Genomic DNA, 27515 nt, shown 5'->3' on the forward strand with positions numbered 1-27515 from the left:
TACTATAACATATTACACAATCATATCATTATCCATTTATTTATTTAAAAGCAGAAGTGAAGTTTGTTGCAGTGAGTGTAATTTTAACCATTTTCTACAGGACTGCAGATCCTTTGTTTGGTTTGAGAAATGCGTCTCACAAAATTATTAAATATGAATTTAAATAATAAAAAAATGGAAAATTGGCAAATCCTTATATTTGAAAAACAGTGATCATAAAATGATTGTCATATTCACATTTAGAGTGACTTGACAATGATCAAAATAGTATCTGATAAATCAATTACAGTCAATCCACTAATTGATAAATCGACTAATAGTTTTAGTGCTGCTAGTATTTACTGTTGGGTAGTTTAATTGATAAGAAAACGTAACATTCAACATGCTCTTTTTATGTTTTGTATGAAAATAAAAGACTGAAAGGAAGTCCAAGAGACAGTGACTGATTCATCATGTCGTTTATGTAAAAAAAATTAGACAAGTCACAAAGTGACGCACCATACTTAATGTACAATATAGCATCTCAAATAACAAACATTTCATGACAGATGGAAAGTAATGAACAATATCTACATTCAGAACGTGATCCCTCCACGGGGAATAAGTTAGCGCTTTACAGTGACCTCTGATTATCCACATGGAGAAGCTTTTTTTAAACTGTAGCGTACATGAAAACTCACAGAGTTAGACCATGAGGCCGTAAGAGACCCCAAAAACACAAAGTCTGGGCAGCTGGTGGCAGAACAGGTTTCTAATGACAACAGAGGGACAGCCAACAGAGTAAAAAGACAGTAAGAGAAGCAGGAAAATTATAAAGTGACTAAATACAAGTGGGCTTTGTTGTTTCGTAAAAATAAATAAACATATATTAAAGGGCAAAGCAGAGGAGAGGGTGAGTAGACACTGAGAAAACATCCATTCAAGCTAAACCAGCTGCATTTATCTCTCTCCTGTTTTATTTAACAGTGGATTTATATACTCCTGCCTGGGTGAATTACTGCAGATTACACAAAGACAACTCTGTCATCTGCATATAATCACACATCTTTCCTCACTTGGGAACACACATGGATGCATTAACTGAGATCAGTCCTGCTGGCCCATTCATACATCATTACATTATGAACAGAGGGTTCTTCATTCGAAAAAAACAGACAGGAAGTGTATGACTGGAGGAAGATCCTTTGACTATACTTACTGTGTCTGTGATGTTTTGATATATTCAGTTTCTTCACCACACAATTCACGTCCCTAACATGTGCACTTTACAGTGTTAACACTAAGCTAAACGACATGCTGTGCGAATGTGAAAGAAAATGTTTGCTCATATCAGAAACTATAATTGATGCTGCGTATTATGAAATGCCATTACAATGTTGTGACCTTTTCCCAAACAAATGACTACAAAAAAGTTGGTTTCCTGTAAACAAGTATTTTTTAATATTAATAAATATATTGCAATAAACCAAAAGGAAAAATACGTTTTTCTTATGTATCATAATGCGTTAAGAGAATTGAGACATTTGATTTTTAAGGAACTAATCTCTTTTGTTCATTGTATTGCTCGATTTTAATGTGACAATATATATATATTTTTTGCTATTTCTGTAAAGCGACTTTGAGCACCTGTAAAAGCGCTTACAAAATAAATCTATTATTATTATTGATAAACCAGAGATTAAACTATCTTCACAGAAAGATCCAGTACAGTGAGTTTTTTTGTTTTAAACTAAAGGGCCATATTTAATCAATAACTGTAAGAAAAGTTAACAATGGAACAATTTACTTAATGTTGAAAATATCATAAAAAACATGTTGAAAAGTTATCAATATGGTGCATTTGTTTTACATTTATTAAGTGTGCACTCAAGGTAGCAACCAACACTTCCTTCCTTGAGCCACACAAGAGTTTACATCCTGCTGCCCGGCCTCAAGTTTCCCAGAAGCCCTCATCACTGTTATCACTTCAGTCATAGGGTAGTATAAAAGCTCATAATATAGGATGTCAAAAGAAATTCATGCTTTTAGCACTGGATGACTTATACCAACCATGTCATGAAGAATCCAAGCCCTGGCTCACTACTGGAAGCAGCGGAGCTCGGCAAATTTGTATGTAGAAAATACGATCAGAAAAAGTCTTGGTGTAGTATGTCGATTAATATCGACTCGGGTCATGAGTTATTTAACTTACAATGTTTGACTTGAGCAAACTTTCTCAAAGGGTTTAAAAAAGAAATACTCAACACGTGTCATGAAGACGATCAGCTTTACTCTGCAACAGTTGATGAATGTAACCCTGAACAAGACGACTGATTGAACATCAATAATGTAAACATGTCTGACTCCACAAATACTCAACCTCTAACTGTAGAACTATTCCAGCACTTCTGCGTTTGAACAACAGTTTGAACAATATCTAATCTAAGATAAATGCATCCATCCTTTTCACAGCAATGACATTATTAGAGGTAAAAACTCCAAAACTTACACATAGAGTTATATAAAAAACATCTTTGGACTACTTCTCTTCTTCGTGTACCTTTTGAGAAGCAACTTCTTATTCAAATTCAACAACCTCGGACATTCATAATATCGTATGTCTAATATATGTCAGCTTCACGTCATAAAAAGGATCAAACTTAAGTGCACATTTCTTTGCAAAATAGTTATTTTTACAATTTCAAAACTCTTGCAAACTTGGGTCAGTTGCTCGTGTTGGATGTGGAACTTCTTTATGATCATTTTTTTTTCCATTTTAATAAAAGGTTTTAAAATGAAACCCATTATTTGGTTCAATAAAAATGTATTTGGGTAGAATGAATTTCTGTGTAACGTGTTTTTGTAAAAAATCGAATTTGTTACTATTTTGTGAATTTATCGATGCTTATATTGATGCAGTTTTGTAGTTCCACATCCAGCCCTTTACCATTGTCTACAGTTAACTGTGATGTGTGTGTGACTGTGACAGCTGCTCCTCATCTCTCTTCAGCGCTGAGACGGCCTCCTCCATCGCTGCCGCTGCCTCCTTAAGCTCCCTTTGCTTCCCTTGTAACTCTGGAAAAACAACATGTTATCTTTTCATATTATGCCACAGAAAAAGGGGATCTACGCCAGTGTTGTAGTCAAGTCACCAATTCACGAGTCCAAGTCACTCTCGAGTCACCACTCTTCGAGTCCGAGTCCAAGTCCGAGTCACCAAGGGAGAGTCGTAGTCGAGTCCGAGTCCAAGTCACCCAAGGAGTGTCCGAGTCGAGTCCGAGTCCGAGTCATCATTACCTGTGTCCGAGTCCGAGCCCAAGTCCAAGTCACCCAAGGAGTGTCCGAGTCGAGTCCGAGTCATCATTACCTGTGTTCGAGTCCGAGTCCGAGTCACCCAAGGAGTGTCCGAGTCGAGTCTGAGTCCGAGTCATCATTACCTGTGTTCGAGTCCGAGTCCAAGTCCGAGTCACCTAAGAAGAGTCCAAGTGAAGTCCGAGTCACAAGTCTTCATGTATTAATCTTCGTGGATATATGTGTTGAAATGTAGCTGCTCCTCTACATTGCTTTTATCCTGTCATGTTATACTAATCTGTCTATTGAACTGTTGAGCCAGTTTGGCTACAATTCTTGTAATAGGTGCTATACAAATATAAAGCTTATTACTAATATTAATATTATTATTATTATATATAAATAAACTATGTTTAAAATTAGTTACCTTTTAGAGAAGTGATTATATTTGTATGCCAATATTTTCCTATGGTAAAGTTTTCGTTTTGCACTTTTATTTTGATAGTAATAAGATCGGGACTCTAATGGCGCATTTCCACCATGGCGCGGAGCGCGGTTTAAGCGTGCCGTGTCGTGCCCGTTTTTGGTTGCGCTTCCACTAGGCCTAGTTACGGCCCGGCCCGGCCCGGGGCCACTTTTTCACCTCTTTTCTGGCCCGACAAAATTGTGGTTCTATCGGGGCCAACAAACAGGGCTGAGTCGGGCTGAGTATGCTAAACTAGAGAGAGCATCGCTGGCAAGGGGGCTACAACTACAACAAGATGGACATATTTGACCGTGATTTAATTGTAATACACGTTTCAAAATGATGCCGAAGTAACAACATACTGATACCGGTTAGTAAAAACCATGAATTAATGCTTTGTCAAGTCTGCAGACAGACGGCAGGCGAAAAACCTTTTGAAATGCGTGTTTTCTAAATGGAGATTGGCTAAGCTAACGCAGTATATGCTCCGACCGTCCACACTCACAACAACGGCCTATACAGACATAAATAAAGCAGCGACTGTATTCACCATGACACAGGCAGTCTGTGGTTTGTACTTGTTTAACTTTTGTCGAGTTTCTGAACATATATAAGGAGCTGTGAGCTCTGAGTGCTAACAGCTAATGGCTGTGTTGTTTTTCTGGGGTTCTCATTGAAGATGACGTCACGGCTCCGCCTACACTGCGTTACTATAGTAACTACCCCAGTTCCTAAACTGTAATGGAAGCGCAGCATGAAGTGAGCCGGCCCTGTTAAGGCCCAACACGGCCAAGCAGTACCGAGCGTGGCCGAGGCCGACCGTGTGGTGGAAATGCGCCATTATTTTGAAGGAACTTTTACCGGTTAAATCGGTTTACTGATAAAGATTTAGCCCCAGAAAGCACATGGCTACTTAGCATGCAAAATGACGTCATTCTGCATGTTAAGTAGCCATGTGCTTTCGTGTTATCGGCTGAATCTTTATTTATTGATTAGATCACGTTACTCTGATGATAGTGTTCAAGACAGCCTATATGTCTGAACTCGATGTTTAGAGTAATGTGTTACGGAGCCTTCTCTTCAATATTGTTTCCACATAGAGCATTTTGCGCTGCTCTTTTCCAATGTGGAAGCAGAATGTGTGAAAGCATACAGCAAGATGCGGGGTGTGTCTCTAGACATCTTTAGACTGGAATAGCGGGGCCCAGTACGTGAACTCGCCTCGCAGCCGGTGCACACGCCAGGATAGAGGACATCAGACTCCATAGAAAACTTGCTCGAGTCCGAGTCCAAGTCGGAGCGTCAATGTACAAGTGGAGTCCGAGTCATCGTGGGGGGGAAAATTCACGAGTCCGAGTCTGAGTCCAAGTCCAAGTCAGCGTACGCGATAATTCACGAGTCCGAGTCCGAGTCCAAGTCATCGTGCGCGAGAATTCACGAGTCCAAGTCCGAGTCGCGTCAATCAGTGCGCGAGTTCGAGTCGAGTGACGAGTCCCGAAAATCGGCACTCGAGTCCGAGTCCAGGACTCGAGTACTCCATCTCTGATCTACGCCATCAGAAAGTCCTTGGGAAGTGCCTTCTTACAGACTGAATGACTGACAGACAGCTCATGGTCCGTCTCATGGCGAGGTCTATAACTGTGATTATTGTCCCTCTGCTTTACGGGATGTCTAAGGATCTAAACAGTATATTTTCAATTAAGTTATTTGTAAATAAGCAGTGTGCGTAATTGTCTGCACAAACTGTGCTGTTGTATTTGCTGTAAAGTGTCTTCTTTACTGTAGGGTATTTTTTATTATATGTACAGCACTTTGGCTCGACCAAAAATCGTTTAAAAATGTGCTATATAAATAAACCTTGATTTGATCTTCATTTCCTCCCACACACCTGTCTACAAGAAATTAGAGGTCATAGTCTTGTATGATGGAAAAAAGCCCAGTGTAGTATAATGTCAAAAGAAATCATAGCATGGTATGATGAAAATATAAAAAAAAAAGTTATAGTATGGTATGTTGAAGGAAATGTTATAGTAGACTATGTGGGAAATATCATAAAAAACATCATAGTAAAAAAGGCACAAAAAGTCATAGTATACTATTTCCAAAAAATGTCATACTATGAAAAAAAACGCAAAAGTAAAGTATGTAGAAAAAAAGGTTATAGTGTAGTATTTAAAAGAATGTCATAGTATAGCATGTTAAAAATGTATGAAAAAACGTATAGCATAAATAAAGTTTGTCTAAAAAGAAAAGTAATATGTGTATGTCTAAAATACCGGAAGAAAAGTATAGAATGTTAAAAAAATACACATAAAAGTTCTGGAATAGTATTTTCAAGTAAGGTTAGTATTTCACCTTCCTGCTGATTGCCCACAAGCTCTAACAGTTTCCCAGAAGCCCTCATCACTGTTAACGCCAGATCATAATCTGTAGGAAGAAGAGAGAGACCTTAATAAAAGTGTTTGAGACATAAACAACACCTGCAGAGTGTCCCGTGTCTCTCACCCTCCTGGCTGGCCTGCTCTGCCTGAATCCTTTCGCAGACGTCGCTCATCTCCTTATAGAAACCTCTGAAGATGTTCTTCGTGCAGCCGGCAGCGTTACAGCTCCTCCAGAACCTGCTGGAGGCCCCGCTGGGGGAGGGGTCAGGAGGAGGGGCATCCGGAGGGGGAGGGGCCACTGGAGGGGGAGGGGCCACGAGAGAGGGAGGGGCCACAGGAGGGGAACAGGAAGTGGGGAGGGTCACACAGGCTGAGCTGCCAGCATCAGTGAGAGCAGAGGGAGAGGGTCCAGCGGTGTGTGGATCAGATGGACTGTCGACAGGACTCCACTCAGGACTGACGGCACACATTACACAGCAACACAACTCCAGTTCCTGATTCATGTGCAGACTTCCTGCAACAACAGCACCTTCCTCCGGTCACTAGACATGTCCTATACTGTTTTACACATAGTATTAACCAAAAAAAAAAGTCTCATTGACTCTTTGACCGGCAAGCAGTATAACAGTTGACATTAACAAACTAAATCTAGTGCGAGAGGTTAATCTCATTCATTTGGATGTTTGCTTTGTAAAGTTGAAAGCTTATCAAGCATGTATTATATCACACAAGAAATAATAATAATAATTCGACATTCAATGCAAGTGTTAACAAAAGTGTGAACTGCCATATTCTGGGATGCTATGCTGGCCAACTTTCTTTGCAAACATTTTATGCAGGTAATTATACACAATATTCTAATATTAAAGATTTTTGCTGCAAAATATGCATTTAATTTGTAAGTGGAAAAAGGTCTAAATGGACAAATGCACTACTTGGTTCACGATTAGTTTTTTTGCTCATTAACTGAACTGGTTAGTGTTTTTTTAAAGGTATTTTTTGGGGCCATAGAGGGCTCTATTAGAGATTCTATAGAGTTGAAAGGGGGAGATGGAGGGGAAGACATTGCCTGAATGTTAGGCCGGCTTACTCGGCAGCAGTTTACGCATAACGGGCACCAGCACTAACCACTGATCTATCTGGCGGCCCCTGGCTAGTGTTTTTAATCTTGTAGGGATGTGAACAATATTTTAAAAAACTGTACTACAAAAATCCTAGCCAAATTAATAATTAAGTGCCATTAATTCATGCCAAAGTGTCCTAACTTAGGCAGCATTAGGCATAGAATAAGAACCTGGTCTCATGTCAGCAAGTAACAGTGCTCCAGAGCAAAGAATTAAGTGCTTTATGTAATGTTGTTAAAAGTCCTCAGATGTATTTCTTGCTTACTTGCTCACTTTATAAACTCAATGAATGTTAAGACTTTATTCTGGTATATGTTAAAGGTGGGGCAGGTAAGTTTGAGAAACCGGCTCAAGATCGCTAGAATTTGAAAATACACAACCGGAGAAAATCTGCCACTTCCTTATAGAGCCCCTCCTCCAACACCAACACAGTCTCACGGCATTTCGTGTTATAGTCACGAAATTAATCTATTGATTCGTGTTCACCAACACGATTTCGCCATTTTTTTCGTGTCACACAGAACGATTTTTAAAAGCAATGTAAATAATAACAAATTAGAAGGAAAAACAGATTTTAAAAAATACAGATTTCAGTATTCTGACACAGAACGATTTTAGAAGCAATGCATTTATATTGGTAGTATGTTTCGTGCCTGCACCAAATAATAACAAATTAGAAGGAAAAACAAGATGACAAAAAATACAGATTTCAGTATTCTGAGGCTCTTTGCCCCATTTATTTCCTCGCGGACGGCAAAAAAAAACTCAGACATTATACAATTTAAAATAAAAGGGATAGGGTTAGGCTTAGGGTAAGATATTGAGTAAGAAAATGTGTTTATGAACCACACAGCTCTGGTCTTCCAAGACCCGACCGGACAAAAAGACGTGGTGCAGGCACGAAACATACTACCAATAGAAATACATTGCTTTTAAAATCGTTCTGTGTGACACGAAAAAAATGCGAAAATCGTGTTGGTGAACACGAATCAATAGATTAAATTAATTTCGTGACTAGAACACGAAATGCCGTGAGACTGGGTTGCCAACACACACGAACGCGCACATGACCAATGAGGGCACGAGATAAGTTTGTGCACAGATGGAAGGCTGACAGGCAGGTAGGCCATCCAGTCATTTTAGCCGGGTCGGCTAAAATGATTGGTCGTACTTTTTACAGTACTACGGCTTCCACAGATGAAATTTTTTATGGATTTTTTGTCAAAGCACTTAAGATATTCATTGCTATCGGGATGTGAAGAGCATTCCATGGAATATAACAAAAAGTGTATCTCGAGCCGGTTTCTCAAACTTACCTACCCCACCTTTAATATAGTGAATTTGACTGTATTTTCAACACTAAAAAGGTTAATCTCATCATGGTGTGAAAACGTACCTCCATCGTCTGTCTGTGTCTCCGTCTTACACTGAACTTCAGTGGGAGGGGAATGAGGAGACGTCCGAGTGGAGAGAAAAGGAGGCAGCAGACTCTCTGACTCATCCTGACAGGAGCAAACCCAAATCATGTCAGATGAAGAACCCTCAATATACATTACATTACATTTCATTTAGCTGATGCTTTTTATCCAAAGCGACTTACAATTCCAATTACAGGAACATTCTCCCTGGAGTAACTAAGGACTAAGTGCCTTACTCAAGGGCACACTAGTGGTGGCGTTCCTGGCGGGATTTGAACTCACAACCTTCCAATCTTCAGCCCACCTCACTATCCATTAGACCACCACTATCCCATTTATGGATCCAATATTTAAATAAATATATAGATTCTGGGATTAAATATCAGATTCTCTTTAAAGGTCACCTATTATGCAAAATCCACTTGTTCATGTCTTTTATACATCAACATGTGTCCAAAAAAATGCTCTCACTTTTTGTCCTGATCCATTTATATAAAAACCTGTCTGAAAATGAGCTGATCAGATTTTGGCCACTTTATGATGTCATAACGATTTTTTGGCTTGCGTAACCATTAGCCAATCACCAACCAAGATAACCCCCCCCCACCTTATCACCTGAATCTCCTCCTAGAGCACCATTGAGTTATTTTTAACCAAATATCTCTCAGAGGGGCGTGGGGAGGGGCTCCTTATTTTCATCTGAAGTAACAGACAGAGAATCAGCACTTTTGGAACAGGGCTGAAACAGAGGGGATTATGGGATGCTGCAATGATCTGTTTGGTATTTCGAGCCAAACACTTCAGAGACATGTTTTGTATATATCTGAGACCTATTATATATTGATGAAAAACAGTATAATAGGGGACCTTTAAGAAACCACGAGTTAACATCACCAATTCTACTACAGGACTGAATGAGATTGAGAACATGATAAATAGAGTTTATGAAATGTTGCTAAAAGGAGAAATGTATAGCTTAGACTTTGATCTAATATGTAATGACTCACTGAATCGATTGTTATATCTCACACAGGCTCCGCCCTCTACTGGACTCTATGGGTACTACCTCTCAACCATACTATGGGAGCATTCATCAACTGAAATATCTATAACCGTAGCCGGCCCCCTGGGACGGGCCTACCTGAATGCGCGCGCAAGCCCACCGTATATAAAGCGGCCTCGCCTCCTGGCTGTTATCCTCCACATTGTACGCAGAAAATTCCATATGTTAACTGTAAAACAGTTGCTGGGACTGGTGCAGCCAGGCGATTGGTTCACAACCATCGACCTGAAGGACGCTTACTTTCATGTCAAAATTGCTCCAAAGCACAGAGAGTATTTGCGTTTTGCCTTCCAGAGTGTAGCCTACGAGTACCACAGACTACCGTTCGGCTACTCCCTATCCCCACGCACGTTCAGCAAATGTGTGGCCACAGCGCTTCAGCCGCTGCGCGACCGTGGCATGAGGGTGTTCTTTTATCTAGACGACCTCATAGTCATGGCCAGGTCCAGGGAATGGGCAATGTTTCACACAGCCCAATTGATCCTACACCTAACCAAGTTGGGTTTCGCGGTCAATTGGAAGAAGAGCTCCCCCATACCTCACTAGCAGGTGCAGTATCATGGGATGTTGCTCGATGCAGGCAGCCTACGCGCCACCCTGTCAGAGAGCAGACAGGCATCCTTGCTTCGGGCAGTTTGCAGACTGCGACGTGGGGGTAACGGTGACAGCGCTTACCATTATGCAGACTCTGGGTCTCATGGCAGCTGCTCACTTCGTGGTACCGCTGGGCTTGCTGCATATGCGCCGCCTGCAGAGGTGGTTTGCCAGACTTAGTTTAGATCCCAAGAGGCACAAACTACGCCTGGTGACCATCCCCCCCTCAGTGGAGGGCAACCTCCGTTACTGGGGGTCCCCAGAGCGCCTCCGGAGGGGAACTCCACTGGCGCGGGTAACCTCCTGCGTCACGGTGTTCACAGACGCATCCGTGACAGGTTGGGGGGGGACCTGCCTAGGAAGAGCTATAGGGGGTCGCTGGTCTCTGACAGAGACACGGCAAAGCAACCTTCTAGAGCTGCGGGCAGTGGTGTTAGTCCTCCAGCATTTCAAACCCTTAATACAGGGCAAACATGTGCTGGTGAGGAGCGACAACAGCACCACAGTGGCGTACATCAACAGGCAGGGCGGAGTCTGCTCCACCACCTTGTTGACCACAGCAGAGAACCTGTGGTTGTGGGCTTCAGAGATTGTGTTGTCTCTGAGGGCCCTCCACATCCCGGGACTGGAGAACAGGGGGGCTGACCTCATGTCAAGAGGCGGGCCCTTGCCTTAACTTCGGCCAAGAGAGTGTCGGAGCTGACCGCTCTGTCGGTGCACCCAAGTTGCTTAGTGATCCGGGGTGACTGTAGCGGGGCGATACTCAGACCGATACTCAGACCGATACTCAGACCGAACCCCTCCTTTGTTCCCAAGAATCTAAGGAGCTCGTTCAGGTCAAGGGCTATTTAGGGGGCTTTAATCTTCCACCCCATAGTGGGGCCACGGAGGCTAAATTGCACCTCCTCTGCCCGGTGCGTGGGCTAGCATGTTATGTGGAGCGCACGGCTGCCACTAGGCGCACTGAACAACTGTTTGTGTGCTTTGGGGGCGGCGTGGCCGGTAAAGCTCTGTCCAAGAAACGCCTGGCGGGATGGCTCTGCGAGTGCATCTCACATGCCTACGGACAGGCGGGGAGAGCCTTCCCCACGGGGGTCCGTGCACACTCTACACGGGGTATGGCTGTGTCAACAGCCTTATTTAACGGAGTGAGTGTGGAGGACATATGTGCGGCGGCATCTTGGTCCACGCCAGGCCCCTTCATAAGGTTTTATCTCTTGGACATGTCTGGCTCCTTCTCATCATCTGTGCTTGCTGAGGCATCACAGGGCTGGTGAGGGGGGGGCTGTGGGTCAGCAGGTATCTGACCCCCCCCTCCTGGACATAGTGCACTTATGTTTTCCCATGCTCCTTAGGGACCCGGGAAACGTGGTGCGCAGTAAGCCCCATACAGGCGGAGCCTGTGTGAGATATAACGGTGGGTTACGTATTGTAACCCTAGTTATATAAGCACAGGCGGAGCCCTCTACTCGGGGCCCTGTCTGTCCTATGCTGCTCGCTGAAGAGAAGTGTAGGATGACAGCAAGGAGGCGAGGCCGCCTTATATACGGTGGGCTTGCGCGCGCATTCAGGTAGGCCCACCCCAGGGTGCCGGCTACGGTTATAGATATTTCAGTTGATGAATGCTCGCATAGTATGGTTGAGAGGTAGTACCCATAGAGTCCAGTAGAGGGCTCCGCCTGTGCTTATATAACTAGGGTTACAATACGTAACCCACCGTTTCATTTTCATCTGTAGCTCCGTCTCTGCTCTCTTCCTCCAGACAGAAATGAGTCTCCCTAATAATACAAATAAAACAGTAGCTTCAACAAGTTCCCACAATGCACAGCACGATGCAAAAATGATTGTACATTTCACATTGTAAATATCATAAAATGAAATAAAGTTATTTTCAGTGAATCACAGAGACTTGAGCCTACCTCGTCTGACGAACAGCCAAAAGGGTGAATAAATGAAAGAGAAGGAACATAAATATGAGATTATTGATCTTCTTCAACCTCTATTGATGATGTTTCTGTTACTGAATCAAATAAGAGACTTACGAGAGGCTCACGAACCAGGTGTTCACTATCATCTATATCAGTATCTAAAGGGGCCGTTATTGAATCCAGTTCATTATCGCCTGTAAGAGAAGGGAAAACACATTAAACCTTTGTTCAGTGTTAAATAGGTTATTTTCTCTCATGCGTTGTAAGTGTGTTAACCTGAATTTGAAGAATCATCCGTCAGTGAAGCCCATGAGACTTTAGATCTACGTTTAGAAGGGGTCCCGTTCTGTCTGTGAGGAGAGAGTCAGTTATTATAAACACTGTCACTGTAAAGTGTTCGGATAAACAAGTAGCTTGATTTTAAGTCAAAATAAAAAGAAGTGACTTTAAACATGAAAATAATTCACACTGTGTCTCTCAGATGTTCATCAGGCAAAGGAAGACAAAACCCCATGTTGTCTAATATTATTTTGAAGGTCATTTTTCTTTATTTTAAAAGGGTTTTAATTTGTTTTTTTCACAGAATAATAAATATTATAGGTAAATTGAGTCTATACATTTTTCTTTTTGTAGTTTAAAGTACTTACAGAATACAGCAGATTTAACTAGTGAACATCTGATATTAAGTTTGGTAGTTTATATTTGTTTGGAAGCAGGGTGTTTCTGTCCACCCTAAATCGGTAATTGACAAAAACCTGAAACCTAAACACCCCAGTATTCTGGTCTTAAGTAAGTTCACATCTAATATCAACTTAAGCTTCATAAATACACAATAGATACAGAACAAGTCGCTGGTGTTATAGTCTTGGTGTTGATGGTTCGGTGCATTAAAAGGTGATCTTTTTCCTTTTTTTATATAAAGTGCATTCAAAGTATGCTTTTTGCACTGATATCATTGTCAGCTATGAGCCTTTACAGTATGTAGACAGGAACGGGATTTGAGTCTTGAATTTCCCACAGGTCCCCTTTAACACCGCATATACAGTATTTCATTAATTTGGTGTATTGTGATTATTAGACCAGTTTGATTTTATATAACCGTTAGTGTATGTTTCTATATTTAGTCTAATATGACGCTGTTTGTAACATAAATAAGTTCTTACTTAATGTTAAACCTTAAATTGAATGCATGTTACTGTCATACTCTAATTGGTGGATTTTCCCCTGGGAAGTCTTTTAGCCTTTATACGCATTGTAGGAGCCATGAAACGTACAAAGTAATGCCTTTTGTTTGAATACAAATTAGTTTTGTACTGGTTCATATTTGGGTAATGGTTTGTATAATTATAAGATATTTGTTTGATCGCAATGGGTTGGTTGGTTTGGGTCATATGGATATGGGCGGCACTCATGGGAATTATAATCCTGTTCAACTGCGTGAGGTGTGTGTGTGTGTGTGTGTGTGTGTGTGTGTGTGTGTGTGTGTGTGTGTGTGTGTGTGGAAGAGAGGGTGACACAGGGTTGTTGTATTGTTTGTTGATCGCAAGCTTTAGGATTGCTGTGATCATTATTACAATGTCTATGTCTATGTAAAATAAGTTGATCATCTCATTTTTCATTAAACTACATTCACTTCAATCTTGATCTCAGCAAGTACTTTTTTGATAGCGTGTCATACAATAGCAAACAGGCCCGGCCTCAGCCTCTCAGCAACTTTGTTTGTTCCTGCTGTCGCTATACGCATGGTCATGGTTATATATATTTACTTTGCCTGATAAAAGTATTTGAACCCACAGTGAGGACGAGTGGGCAGGATCGAGTTTTTGATCCTACACACCTCTCATAAAGCTTTATTTTGCAAGAAGTGTTTCGTTATTGTGACCAGACTATAATAGATTTTAACATACAAATAATAAGTGTTGATGTGCTACTAACTTTACAATTTTTTTTCAAGACTTTTAAGGAAAAACAGCAAAGCGAGCATGAAAATAATCACACACTTACTTGTCTCTGAAACTCAACTGTCTCTGTTTCAAAAGCAAAATCAGAATGATTAAAATCACTATAACATGGTGAGATTAAAGTATTAATCATGAACAGTATGTGTACCTTGATAGATGAAGGCTTCCTACTGCTGGAGGAGTTTGAGTCACTGCTGTACACAGTCGGCCGTTGGTCAGTAGAGTCACCTGTCGAGAAGAATAATCATTTTATCTGTAACATTAAGAATAAAAACGATTTAAAACACAAGACAGAGTTGCTGTGAGTGTGACATACCACTGGCATTCTTCTTGTGTGAACCAGGAGCATGTTTGTCACAATATGACCTAAAAACACACGAGTGGATGTTAGAAAGGGATCAGATATCAATGTTCAGAGCATAAAAATGTTTAGTTTTAGCCTTATAAAGAAAGAGCTTTGCAAAATGTGAACATACTTACATAACAATGCTATAAGACAAACTTTCCAAGCTGATGTTTCCTTCTGACTTCTCACAGGTAAGGCAATAAACCTCATGAAATAAAAACAAATGTGTGTCTTCGATAAATATGATTGCACTAACAGAAATAAATAAATAACAAAATAACTGCATCAGGAACAGTTTATTTTATTTTAAGTGGCATTTGTTGAAATGTACAGAGCCCAACTCTTTAAAGGGGACCTATCATGCAAAATGCACTTTTGTACGTCTTTTATACATGAATATGTGTCCCCGGTGTTCCAGGGAACTCACTAAGTGTCAGAAAACACAACCCTCTCTCTTTTCATCCATACCCAAATCTCTAAAAACGGGGCTGCAACGGAGCTGATAAAAACTGATACAGATTTGAAATTGTTCTGACGTCAGAAACAGGGTGCTCCGCCTATATGGGCAACTCTCCACCTATCAGGGGAATGAGAGGTTGCCGTGGCATGGTAACAGCATGGTAACATGACGCTCATGCCTCCTTTGCAGGGGGGCGTGGTCAGCTGCAGCTCATTTGCCACAGAATCAGCCCTTGCAAAAATAGTGCTCAAATACAGCAAATAGAGCGAAATGAGGCATGGCTAAAATACATGATCTGTTTGGTATTTTGAAAAAAAAACTTCATAGACATGTTTTATATAGGTATGGCCCTACAATATATTATTCAAATATAGCATGATAGGTCCACTTTAAGGTAATTATTTATTGGTGGTTTGCTATACATTTAGGTAGAAGACAGTTTCATAAATCAAACCTTAGATGTTCCAGCTTCTTCAGGATGTCCGTAAGCTCTGGACTTTGAGGATAAAGAGAGAGATCCGTTTTCGGAGGGGTTGTTTTCTGGAAACGGGAAATACATTGTCATAAACTGAAAATATGTTTTGACAGGAAGAAGGTAAAAAAAAGCCACACCTACCTTGTGTTTTTGGATAGTGTTTGTAGCAGTACAGCCTGAAGCAGAACACAAAGTTGTTTTACATCAAAACCAATTTACACTTCACTTTGTTCATACTGCAGGACAGGGTAATGGATAACCCAGACACACAGAAAACGTTGATATTGGACTTACACATATTCCTCCTTGGTTACATCCTCAACGATCTTGGCTCTTTCTTCCACAGCACACGGGTAGTGGTAGGACTTCTTGCAGCGTACGACTTCACACCCAACCGTGGCTCCCCTCTTCTTACATTTGTTACAGATCTTACACAAACAAATTAGTTAAAGGTCACCTATTATGCAAAATCCACTTTTTCATGTCTTTTATACATCAACATGTGTCCCCTCTGTGTAAAGAGATTCTGAAAGTTTCAGGAACAAAGACCCCCTCTCTTTTTGTCCTGATCCATTTATATAAAAACCAGTCTGAAAATGAGCTGATCAGATTTTGGCCACTTTATGATGTCATAACGATTTTTTGGCTTGTGTAACCATTAGCCAATCACCAACCAAGGTAACCCCCCCCCCCCACCTTATCACCTGAATCTCCTCCTAGACCACCATTGTGTTCTTTTTAACCAAATATCTCTCAGAGGGGCGTGGGGAGTGGCTCCTTATTTTCATCTGAAGTAACTGGCACAGAATCAGCACTTTTGAAACAGGGCTGAAACAGAGGGGATTATGGGATGCTGCAATGATCTGTTTGGTGTTTAGAGCCAAACACTTCAGAGACATGTTTGTAAATATCTGAGACCTATAATATATTGATGAAAAACAGTATGATAGGGGACCTTTAAACAACTAAACACACAAACATTGGATTAGGCCAATTCATGACAGAAAACAATCAAGAATCTTTACCAGTTGTCGTCCTCGTTTCACCTCGTTCAACACATCCTCCACAGAGAAACCAAACAGATCGTCGAACTGCGGAGTGTTACGACAAAAGAGTGCAGAGGCAAATAACTGGAGAAAAACAAAGAAACAGCACGAGTGAGAACAAATGTTTAATACAGTGAAACTGTAAATCATGGAAACATAAGGGTTTCACTGGAGGAGCAGGAATAAACATCAGCTGTAAACAAAGGCCTTATTGGAGAATTATACATTTAAAGCATACATGCAAACTGAATACTGGGTGGACAAAGTTCAACACATATACTGTACAAGAGACTATCATGTGAGAAGTAAAAGTGGAGGGACTTTAGAAGACCCAAAAGAAGACATGTGCATCACTTCAATTGTTTTTTTTATTGTACTGTATTTTTACATTTGTAATTAATTCCATAATTGTAATATTAGTAGATTCAAATGTTTACGTTTGTGTTTTTTTATTCATATTGTAGTAGCTTTGTTGCAGGGAGTCTGAGAACAAACAACTAATTCATTGTTGTTCATCTTGTTGTCACGGCTTGAATAGTCCGCAGGCATTACAGGCTCTGCCCTTGCATGGTTCAGGTCTTACCTGACTGACCGTAGCTTCTCAGTGCAGTTGGGTATCTTCTCCTCTGCTAAAGCCCCTCTTACCTGTGGGGTTCCCCAAGGCTCGATCCTGGGCCCCATCCTTTTTCTACTGTACATACTGCCCCTAGGTTCAATTCTCACAAAACACAATATCTCCTTCCATTGTTACGCTGATGATGTACAGATCTATCTGCCACTCAATCAAAATGCCAACTCACTACAGCAGCGGATGGACTGCTTAACAGAGAACAAATCCTGGTTGAGCCCAAACTTCCTCACCCTCAATGAGAGCAAGACCGAGGTTATCTTTTTTGGACCCCAACCTCCAGCCTCTCCGGTTGACATTCTGGGCTCCCTCAATAAAAACATCCTCCCCTCTGTCATGAACCTTGGAGTGACCTTTAATAGCGCTTTTACATTTGATAAGCAGGTCAGCACCGTAGTCAAGACCTGCTTTTTAAAAATACGACTATTGGTTAAGACCAAGTCGTTTTTATCTTTTAAAGACCTGGAAAGGGTTATTAACGCCTTTGTTACCTCGAGACTGGATTACTGCAACGCTCTGTATGTGGGTATGGACCAGGCCTCAATTAGACGCCTGCAGCTAGTTCAGAATGCAGCTGCACGTCTTCTCACTGGCCATAAAAAGCGTGACCACATCACCCCAATTCTGGCCTCATTGCACTGGCTTCCAGTTCGGTTCAGAATAGATTTTAAACTCCTTTTATTTGTTTTCAAAGCCCTAAATGGGCTGGCTCCGGCCTACATAGCCGAACACCTCCATCGCTACACCCCAGCCAGAGCCTTAAGGTCGGCTGACCAGCTGCTGCTGATAGTGCCCAAGACTAGGCTTAAAACCCGAGGGCACCGAGCATTCGCAGCAGCGGGCCCCAGGCTCTGGAACATTTTGCCCCTCCATGTGAGGTCGGCCCAGACCCTAGGGGTTTTTAAATCAACACTTAAAACTCACTTCTTCTCTCTGGCCTTCACTTAAATCCTAAAAATGTGGATCTTATATTGAAAAATAAGGTTATTACTACTACTCATTCTTCTAAATCTTTTCTCTCTCTACTTCTCATATTCTCTACTCCTGTAATCGATTATTTCTATCCTCTCTTTATCCAAAAACCTTTTCCCTCTCTGACCTTTCAAGGTTTTATTAGAGGGAAACAGGTTTGCAGAGAAGCTTATCCAGGCAGGGGAGTGTTATGACCGTATTCACAGCTTCCTCCCTACCTCTGCTCAATTCCAACTAATGGCGCGTTTCCACTACAGCGCGGAGCACGGTTTGAGAGGGCTGTGACGTCAGCGGCCCGTCTTTGGTTGCGTTTCCACTTGGCCTAGTACCGGCCGGCGGGTCCTAATTCACAGTTTTTCTGGCCTCATAAAATCGTGGGTCTAGGGCCAGAGACAACGAGGCTGAGTCGGGCTGAGTATGCTAAACTAGAGAGAGAATCGCTGGCAAGGGGGCTACAACTACAACAAGATGGACATATTTGACCGTGATTTAATTGTAATACACGTTTCAAAATGATGCCGAAGTAACAACATACTGATACCGGTTAGTAAAAACCATGAATTAATGCTTTGTCAAGTCTGCAGACAGACGGCAGGCGAAAAACCTTTTAAAATGCGTGTTTTCTAAATGGAGATTGGCTAAGCTAACGCAGTATATGCTCCGACCGTCCACACTCACAACAACGGCCTATACAGACATAAATAAAGCAGCGACTGTATTCGCCATGACACAGGCAGTCTGTGGTTTGTACTTGTTTAACTTTTGTCTAGTTTCTGAACATATATGAGGAGCTGTGAGCTCTGAGTGCTAACAGCTAACGGCTGTGTTGTTTTTCTGGGGTTCTCATTGAAGATGACGTCACGGCTCCGCCTACACTGCGTTACTATAGATACTACCCCAGTTCCTAAACTGTAATGGAAATGTGCCATTAAGTGAGCCAGTCCTAACGAGGCCTAGCCATACCGAGCGTGGCCGTGTAGTGGAAATGCGCCACTAGGCTCCAGTGGGGCCTTATGGCGCGTTTCCACTACACGGCCTCGCTCGGCCCCGCTCGGCCTCCTTTGGCCGCGCCCGGCCTCGTTAGGACCAGCTCACTTTATGGCGCATTTCCATTACAGTTTAGGAACTGGGGTAGTATCTATAGTAACGCAGTGTAGGCGGAGCCGTGACGTCATCTTCAATGAGAACCCCAGAAAAACAATACAGCCGTTACCTGTTAGCACTCAGAGCTCACAGCTCCTCATATATGTTCAGAAACTAGACAAAAGTTAAACAAGTACACACCACAGACTGCCTGTGTAATTTTTATTTTATTTAACCTTTATTTAACCAGATAAAAACATTGAGATAAAATCTAATTTTCAATGCTGACCTGGCCAAGAAGGCAGCAACGTTACACATAACACATAACACAAACATATAAAATACAGAGAACATAACAAAGAAAACAAAAGACGAAAAAGCAGTCACTACAGGACAATAAAAAAGTACACTACTTGTTACTGCAAGAGCAGCTGGTGGTGAGGACTTCAGACAACTTCAATTTAAAACATGATATAGAGACAAGTGCCCTCAGTTTAAGGCGTGATTGAAGGTCATTCCATTCAATGGCGAATACAGTCGCTGCTTTATTTATGTCTGTATAGGCCGTTGTTGTGAGTGTGGACGGTCGGAGCATATACTGCGTTAGCTTAGCCAATCTCCATTTAGAAAACACGCATTTTAAAAGGTTTTTCGCCTGCCGTCTGTCTGCAGACTTGACAAAGCATTAATTCATGGTTTTTACTAACCGGTATCAGTATGTTGTTACTTCGGCATCATTTTGAAACGTGTATTACAATTAAATCACGGTCAAATATGTCCATCTTGTTGTAGTTGTAGCCCCCTTGCCAGCGATGCTCTCTCTAGTTTAGCATACTCAGCCCGACTCAGCCTCGTTGTCTCTGGCCCTAGACCCACGATTTTATGAGGCCAGAAAAACTGTGAATTAGGACCCGCCGGCCGGTACTAGGCCAAGTGGAAACGCAACCAAAGACGGGCCGCTGACGTCACAGCCCTCTTAAACCGTGCTCCGCGCTGTAGTGGAAACGCGCCATTAGTTCCCTGCGTGTGCCTCTCCGCGTCTGTTTCTTACTCTCTTACTTGCTACCCTTTTCCCTTAACCTATCCTAAGGGAGTGCTTGTTCTTCCTTCTGTCTGTCTGTGTCTGTGAACTCTCATGTTTCGATTAACCCAGCCACATTTTTTTTGTTTTGTGTCTATATCGACGCCGGGATCCGGAGTCGAGGCTGATCCTCTTGCTGTGGTCCTGTGCCCTGGATCCTCTATCCTGAGTTCTGGATTAAGTCGTGGACTTCGGGTCGTGGCTGGGCCTGTCTCTGCGGTCCTGCCTGGCTCTCGTCATGCTGCTTCCCTGATGGCTCCCACAGGATTGTTGTTGAAATCTTCGTGGATTCATCTTCTTATTATAGACACATGCATTTCCAAACATTCGGTCTACCTACGCTGTAAAATGTATTATCTCTTCGATTTACACACGGCATCTATTACACTTCTGTCCATCCTGGGAGAGGGATCCCTCCTCTGTTGCTCTCCCCGAGGTTTCTCCCATTTTCCCCTTTGAAATGTGGGTTTTTCTCTGGAAGTTTTTCCTTGTACGATGTGAGGGTCTAAGGACAGAGGGTGTCGTTTTTCTCATACTGATATTCTGAACTGTGCTGTTGTATTTGCTGTAAAGTGTCTTTACTGTAGGGTATTTTTATTATATGTACAGCACTTTGACTCGACCAAAAATTGTTTAAAAATGTGTTATATAAATAAAACTTGATTGATTGATTGATTGTGCAAATAAAAAACATGAGACTTTGAAAATTAAACTGAACAAATATAATCAACACTTAAATAAGACTTAAGTGACTCCTGGACAAAATGTACAAGCTACCCTGCAGTATACAAAGTCATTAAAACTAGCTGCACCTTTACCAGCTTTGATAACACTTTAATGTTTCAATCATTAAAATCAAAACATATAATATATCTAATTCAGAAATGAACCAAATTGCAGAATGAGTATTTTTACTTTTGGTACTTAAAGTATATTATGATGCTAATACTTTTGTACTTTTACTTGAGTAACATTTTGAATGCAGGACTTGTACTTGTACTTTTACAAGATCTGAGTACTTCTCCCACATCTGCGTCCTGCCTGTTTATCCTTTTAGCATCTCCATAAAAGCCGTATATTAAACCTATAACTAGTGATGGCAGTTTGACACTGAAGCTTCGAACGAGGCTTCAACCCTGGACTTCCTATTCCATAGAGTGGCGAAGTCACGCCCACTTACTTCCGGGTAATGGGACCTTATTTCGGAAAAATTATGCATTGAAGTCAATGGGGAGAGAAAACTTATCTTTCGATCCCGTTTGAATTGTGCCATTTGAATTGTGCCACACATATGATGTTTGTCAATCTTAAAAAATCTTAAAAAATCATTTCCATGTCAAAAAAGTCACAGTTTGTCGTAAATCTTAAAAAATCTTAAAAAATCATTTCCATGTCAAAAAAGTCACAGTTTGTCGTAAAACTGTTGAAATATAAGACTATGAAAAATACGTAACTAGAAAGACTACAAATCCCAGAGTCGCGTAAGTGATGTCACAATTGAGACACTACGATATACGTATAATACCGTATATATACGATCAGCGCCATATAGATAGAATCTATCTATATGGCGCTGGCTAAGATAAGATAACTTTCACAAGATGCCTGTGTGCTTAGTACCAGGTTGTTATTATACCAGCAATGGGTCTTGCTCGTTCTTTTGCTTCCCGTCTGATGAAAGAGGAGTGTGTGGATCAAGCTAGCTAGTAGCTAGCACGTTAGTTAGCATTACAGCCTTGTCATTTTTATTAGCCTTAACATGAAGTAACATTAAGTAACCCACAATGTTAAAGGTCCCATGTCATGGCCATTTCCACTGATCATAATTACATTGTTGAGGTATACTAAAATAGATTTATACTGTGCAATTTTCCAAACTCACATTGGTTTCGCATACAGCATCTCTGTCAAGCATGTGTATTCAGCAGTATTCACTTTCTCCACTAAACGACTCGTTGGAGCTCTTGCCCCCCCCTCCCTGTGAGCCTAGTGTGCTCCGATTGGTCAGCTCGGCCACTCGTTCTGATTAGTCAACCACCAGAGAGGCTGCGCCCATGTCTAACAGTGCTTTTCCCGGCTGCTCTCAGCGTAACATCAGTCTTATCATGGCGTCGGCACAGCCGTATATTTTATATACATATATATTTTTAACTGTTGTTATAGAAGAGTGTGACGGCCCCAGGGCCTTTGTCTTACGATGGGGTGGAGCTGAAGAGGCTAATCAGCACGATCACGGACACCTCCGGACACTACGGCCCCAGTCTCTCTCCAAAGCGGCTGCAGGAGGACTAACTCTGCGATCCTCTCAACCACCTATCTCTCCATTTACCACAATAAATGTGCCGTGGTTTTGTAAACTCGTGTATGTCTCCTTGTCTTTGTGGCCTACGAGCCGCTCATAACAAAGAGTAAGTTATTTTTACCCGTTATAAACTACTACTGTTTGATGAGAAATCAAATCATGGTTTGCTATATATGAATTCAGGGAAGAAAGGATAGGCCTACTAAGTATTTCCATTAAACTTTATTTTTAGAAATGTACAAAATGAACATAAATATACATATATACACGGTATATCATCCATTCCTTCTCCTTGCATCTTGCCTGCGCACAGTCGGTGCGGTGCCTTTTAGCACGACGCCTCAGTAGTAGTAGAAGTGCCTTTTAGCACGTCATGGATTGTCCGCCAGGATCTGGCTGGACGAAATCAAATGCAAATCACAAAATATTAGAGAAACTTAGTTGTTTTAGATTCGTTAGTAGTAGTTGTGTAATGAACAGCTTGCCTGCTAATATGCTAACCTAGCTTTGTTTACCTTGGTAGCTAACACGATATGAACGTTAGCTTGGAGGAAAGGCAACTATAATGCAGTGTAATAAAACCACTATGAACAAAAGCTAGTGGTTCATATTAGGCTAGCAATAACGTGTTTATAATTGCAATCGTATACGGGTATTCTGCTACCATACAATGTAACTTGCATGAATACATTGTTTTGCGCTAGCATACAGCTAGCCTCGTTAGCTACATGCAGTATATGTACGGTCACAATGTACGGTAAATAACAGTACAGTATACTGTATGAGTATTCCGTGTGTGTGCATGCAGACATTCTCCTGCTATGAGATACATGTATGCAAGGCCATCTGCTGATATTAGAGTTGATATATGGAAACTCTAGCAACTTAGTTAGCACAGTTAGCACTGTGTCAATGGCTTAGCAGTCCAACACAGTTTACACATTTAAACAGTCTTGTTTGATAAATACACAAATAACAATGCAAACTTACAGGTTGTATACCCAGATCTTCCCCTGCTCCAAACGGTCCAAACAAGCTGTGCATATCCGGCCTCAAACTGGGCAATGTTTTGGAAGCTTTCGTCTGTGAAATGCCGGTTCTTCGAACCTCTGGAGGAGGAACACGCCGCTGCTGGTGTGGCCATAGCTCTTCGGGATTGGTCCATTTCGTTCCGGGTACCGCATGACATCAGGCGGTACCCGGAACGAAATGGAAGACTCAAATGGGCAGTGACGTATCTCCAACGAGGCGTTTTGGGGAGGTATTTTCTGTGTTAGAGTTTTACTCGCTACAGGGTGTACTTTGAGGGTTTTGACTCTGCACACCGTTTACATGCATAAAAACCTTCATAACACACAAGGGGACGGGTAATAACCGGAAAAGCATGACATGGGAGCTTTAAACAGTAAGAGTAGTAGTCATATTTCGTGAACCCTTTGAAGAGTACTGTCACCGGTGTGATCATTCTATAATACACAATTTAAGCCCGGGGGAGAAATGCTAACGCTAACGCTAGCGATCTTCTCTACTTCATGCTATCTGCACAAATGGTTGACATTAAACATTAAAACGACCAGGCAGTTCAGAGAGAATCAAAGGAAGGCAGGCAGGCAGCTTTGCATGACATTCTTCAGGACGTGTTTCATTGTGGTGATAGTGAGTAGTCAATCGTTGTGTTGACAAGACAGTAGTGACGGCCATCTTGGTGACGTGTGTTGTTGTGCGAGACCAGAGATGTAGTTCATTGAGCGTTTCACACAAACAAATGTGTTACTTCACAGTTTTACGACACATTTTTTTTTTTTTGACTTGCAAAATTATCTTTTAAATTGACAAACAACATATGTGTAATTCGTGGCACAATTCAAACGGGATCGAAAGATAATCTTTCTCTCTCCATTGACTTCAATACATAATTTTTCCGAAATAAGGTCCCATGGAGGTCCACCGGAAGGGGAGGGACTTCGCCACTCTATAGAAGCAGTGATTCGAAGCTTGCTTCAAATCACGTGACATATGACGTCCGAACCAGGGTTGCGTTCGAATACTCCAAAAAAACAGCTCCTAAGTTCTAACCCTATCGTCTATTCCTTGACCTCGGAGTGAAACGTCATGGGGTTAAGGGATAGTGGATAGGAGAATTCAAAAGGATTTAGGAGAAGAGACTGCGGCACTTTAGAGAATCCGACTGCACTTTCACTATCCGACGTGTTTATGATGCGCCAGCAGAGGTCATAAATGTGCGCCTGCTGCTGTGGGGAAACTATGGAAACTACAGTTTTCTATACAGCGGACTACAACATGGATGTTTAATAAGAACGAGGGACTACTGTAAACTCATCTAGAGACTCTGCACCGTGCTCTGATGCTGTTGTTTTATGCTTTATGAACGGGGACAACAGAGAAACATATTCTTCATGACCAAAGTTGGAATTGAAATAAAAAAGGAAAGTGAAACTGTCACCCTCTCCCTCCGGTCCACATTAATACAAATGATCCCAATACGTATGATTGTATGAAAAGATCTTAAAATCAATACAAATGTATTTATTATAACGGTTAGTCCTTAACATCTATCACTGTGTATATCACCATTCAAACATCTTTTAAAAGTTGAACAAACCCCACACAGCTCAGTAAAGACTGTGAAATGTTGACTTTATTTGATCATTTCAGTAAAAACTAACGTTCATATTTCTCTTTTTGATTATAATACTGATGAACGTTCAAAACAAAGCACTTTGGCAACTTACCACATACGTTTTAAAATGCTTAATAAGCACCGTAACTTTCATGATATCATTTCTCGTTCATAATCGGTTGTTTCCGTGAACGGCCGACTGTTGTGTGATGGCAAATGCTGCGGCCGCAAGGCATTGTGGGGCAGCATTTTCTCCTCTCCTTTCGGTTAGGGAGGTCCAGTGGTTCCTAAGCTAAAGGAGGTTATAAAGGAAGTTTGAAACCTCCTTTCCTTTTAATTTAGAGAATTCGAACGGCACTTATCATGGCTGCCACTGAGGGACTTCCGGGTCATTTCACTCCGTTAGGAAGGTTCCTAAGCTAAATGGACTATTCGAATGCAACCCAGCAACTGCTTCAAATCACGTGACATATGACGTCCGAAGCACCAATTGCATCATTTCCTGAATGAATCACTTGACTGGTTCACGGTCCAATCACGCGATTCAATGCACTGCCTCGTCTCTATTCTGACAGGTGACAGGTTGAAACAGTTTCGAATTTGAGCGCTTCGACACTTATAACCGCTCTAAACAATGCGCAATGTGTGGGTTGTTGTCGTAGTTTGCGTTGTTGCTGTTGAGTTGTTGTTGGTATTGCATTTTAATTGGATCATTATAGAGCAAGCCAGGAAGAAAGATAGGTCGTTCTGGCTCGGGAAACACTTCGAAATGTGGAGAACTTGTGAACAAAAAGACACTTAAGACTAATATGAAAACCATGTTACTAACTTAAGGTATAGATAGTCCAGTGGATAGAGCCGGCGGCCCGAAGCGACGATGTCCTCCGCGCAGCTGGTTCAAAGCCCGGAACAGATTAACTTTGAATCATTCCTTTTCAACTTTAATACTTTATTAACTGATAAAAGGCCCTCTCCGCCCAAACAAAATTCCAGCACTCGCAATACGCACAATTATCAATCTTTAATTGCAAATAGAACATGATATTCAGTCTTGTGTGTGTGTACATCGAATATTTTTCAAGGCAAAGATACGTTAAACCCACTGCAGCCTTGCACTTCGCCAGGAGAGGTCGCTGTAACTGAAGCTTCGAGAAATGAACCTGTCCAAGTGGTTCGATGCTTCATTCAAAGCTTCATTTTGCCATCACTACCTATAACATAGCTTACCACTTTTACCTCTCTAGCTAACATAAATCTCTTTAGAAGTAGTAAAAGAAAATTAAAGCATACATATTTTTGAATATTTACCAAACAGTTCTGGTGGGCCGTGACGTCATCTTTGGTGGATAACGCTCCTGTGATCTTCGTCTGTTCGGACCGCTGACAAAGTACACAGAGCAGCCTGTCATCCTCGTGCATGTCTCCAGACTCACTGCTAATAAACTCGTTGATTGTTTAAAGTAAATGTTTATTAATGTTTAGGCAGGTTTTAACACACGTTAGTTCATAACCGTTGCTCAAAGCTACTCCCTCTCCTCTGTCGCCCGCCAGTCAAATGTAGTGGAGGGTTGCCAGGTATTGTTCGAAATATCCCCCTCAACGATGTGCCTAAAGCCCCCAAATTCAATCTCTTTATTATGTTAGTTAGAAATAACGAGATAGTAGGTCTAATGAATGAGATAGAAAGTCTAATGAATGAGAGAGATAGAAAGTCTAAATAGTAAGTCTATACAATGAGATGGTAAGTCTAAATAAGTCAAAATCAAAGTCAACTTTTTTGTCAATCTTCCAATTTGTGTGTACAGACAGAGAGATTGAAATACCGTTTCCCACAATCCCGAATATAAAAACAAAGGTATATCAAAATATGTAAAATATTTGTGCAAATATGTATAGGCTATATACTGTATACACAGTCAAAGACACGTTTTTACATGTGCACACATTAAGACCTAGATAAAAAAAACTACAATCAATATATACAAAATAACAGTATATACTGATATACTAATGACATAGTAAGTCATAATAATGAGATATAAGTCTAATTACTGAGATATAAGTCTAATTAATGAGATATAAGTCTAATCAATGAGATAATAAGTCATAATAATGGGATATAAGTCTAATTAATGAGATAGTAAGTCTAATCATAGCTTCTATAGCTACAAGCTTCCTTTTGCATATTAAAACACATGATCTGCATACATGATATGATTTAGTACTATACTGTATAATCTGTTTTATATAATCATGTGTTTTAAGCCATGCTAGAG

At 41.3% G+C, this 27515-nt stretch overlaps 1 protein-coding gene across 3 annotated transcripts; it reads right to left on the bottom strand.

Moving 5' to 3' along the window:
- Positions 1–445: 445 nt before the first annotated feature.
- Positions 446–26778, bottom strand: phf11 (PHD finger protein 11). Of its 3 annotated transcripts, XM_034128520.1 has the most exons (17): positions 26548–26778; positions 16512–16616; positions 15781–15914; positions 15628–15662; positions 15466–15551; positions 14686–14756; positions 14522–14571; positions 14354–14433; positions 14249–14271; positions 12521–12594; positions 12359–12438; positions 12236–12240; positions 12034–12094; positions 8638–8743; positions 6242–6631; positions 6092–6163; positions 446–3054 (listed from the first exon to the last, which is right to left on the bottom strand). In XM_034128520.1, exons 1-17 carry the CDS (start codon positions 26656–26658, stop codon positions 2939–2941), a joined length of 1599 nt encoding a protein of 532 aa, XP_033984411.1. In that variant the 5' UTR covers positions 26659–26778; the 3' UTR covers positions 446–2938. The 3 variants fall into 3 exon arrangements, with proteins under 3 accessions (XP_033984411.1, XP_033984412.1, XP_033984413.1); XM_034128521.1 differs by lacking the exon at positions 14686–14756 and having other exon boundaries at positions 14522–14531; XM_034128522.1 differs by lacking the exons at positions 16512–16616; positions 26548–26778 and having other exon boundaries at positions 14686–14694.
- Between the last annotated feature and the right edge of the window lie 737 nt (positions 26779–27515).

This window comes from Trematomus bernacchii, unplaced genomic scaffold, assembly GCF_902827165.1.
Source record: "Trematomus bernacchii unplaced genomic scaffold, fTreBer1.1, whole genome shotgun sequence".
NCBI lineage: Eukaryota > Metazoa > Chordata > Actinopteri > Perciformes > Nototheniidae > Trematomus > Trematomus bernacchii.

Bases quoted from the DNA above. Each gene is read 5' to 3' on its own strand.
- phf11 (XM_034128520.1), bottom strand. From the start codon at position 26,658: ATGCACGAGGATGACAGGCTGCTCTGTGTACTTTGTCAGCGGTCCGAA. The intron at 15,552-15,627 runs GTAGGTGTGGCT...TCCCGTTTCCAG, and splicing joins ACACTATCCAAAAACACAAG to AAAACAACCCCTCCGAAAAC. The intron at 12,595-14,248 runs GTAAGTGTGTGA...CTCTCCTCACAG, and splicing joins CAGTTGAGTTTCAGAGACAA to ACAGAACGGGACCCCTTCTA.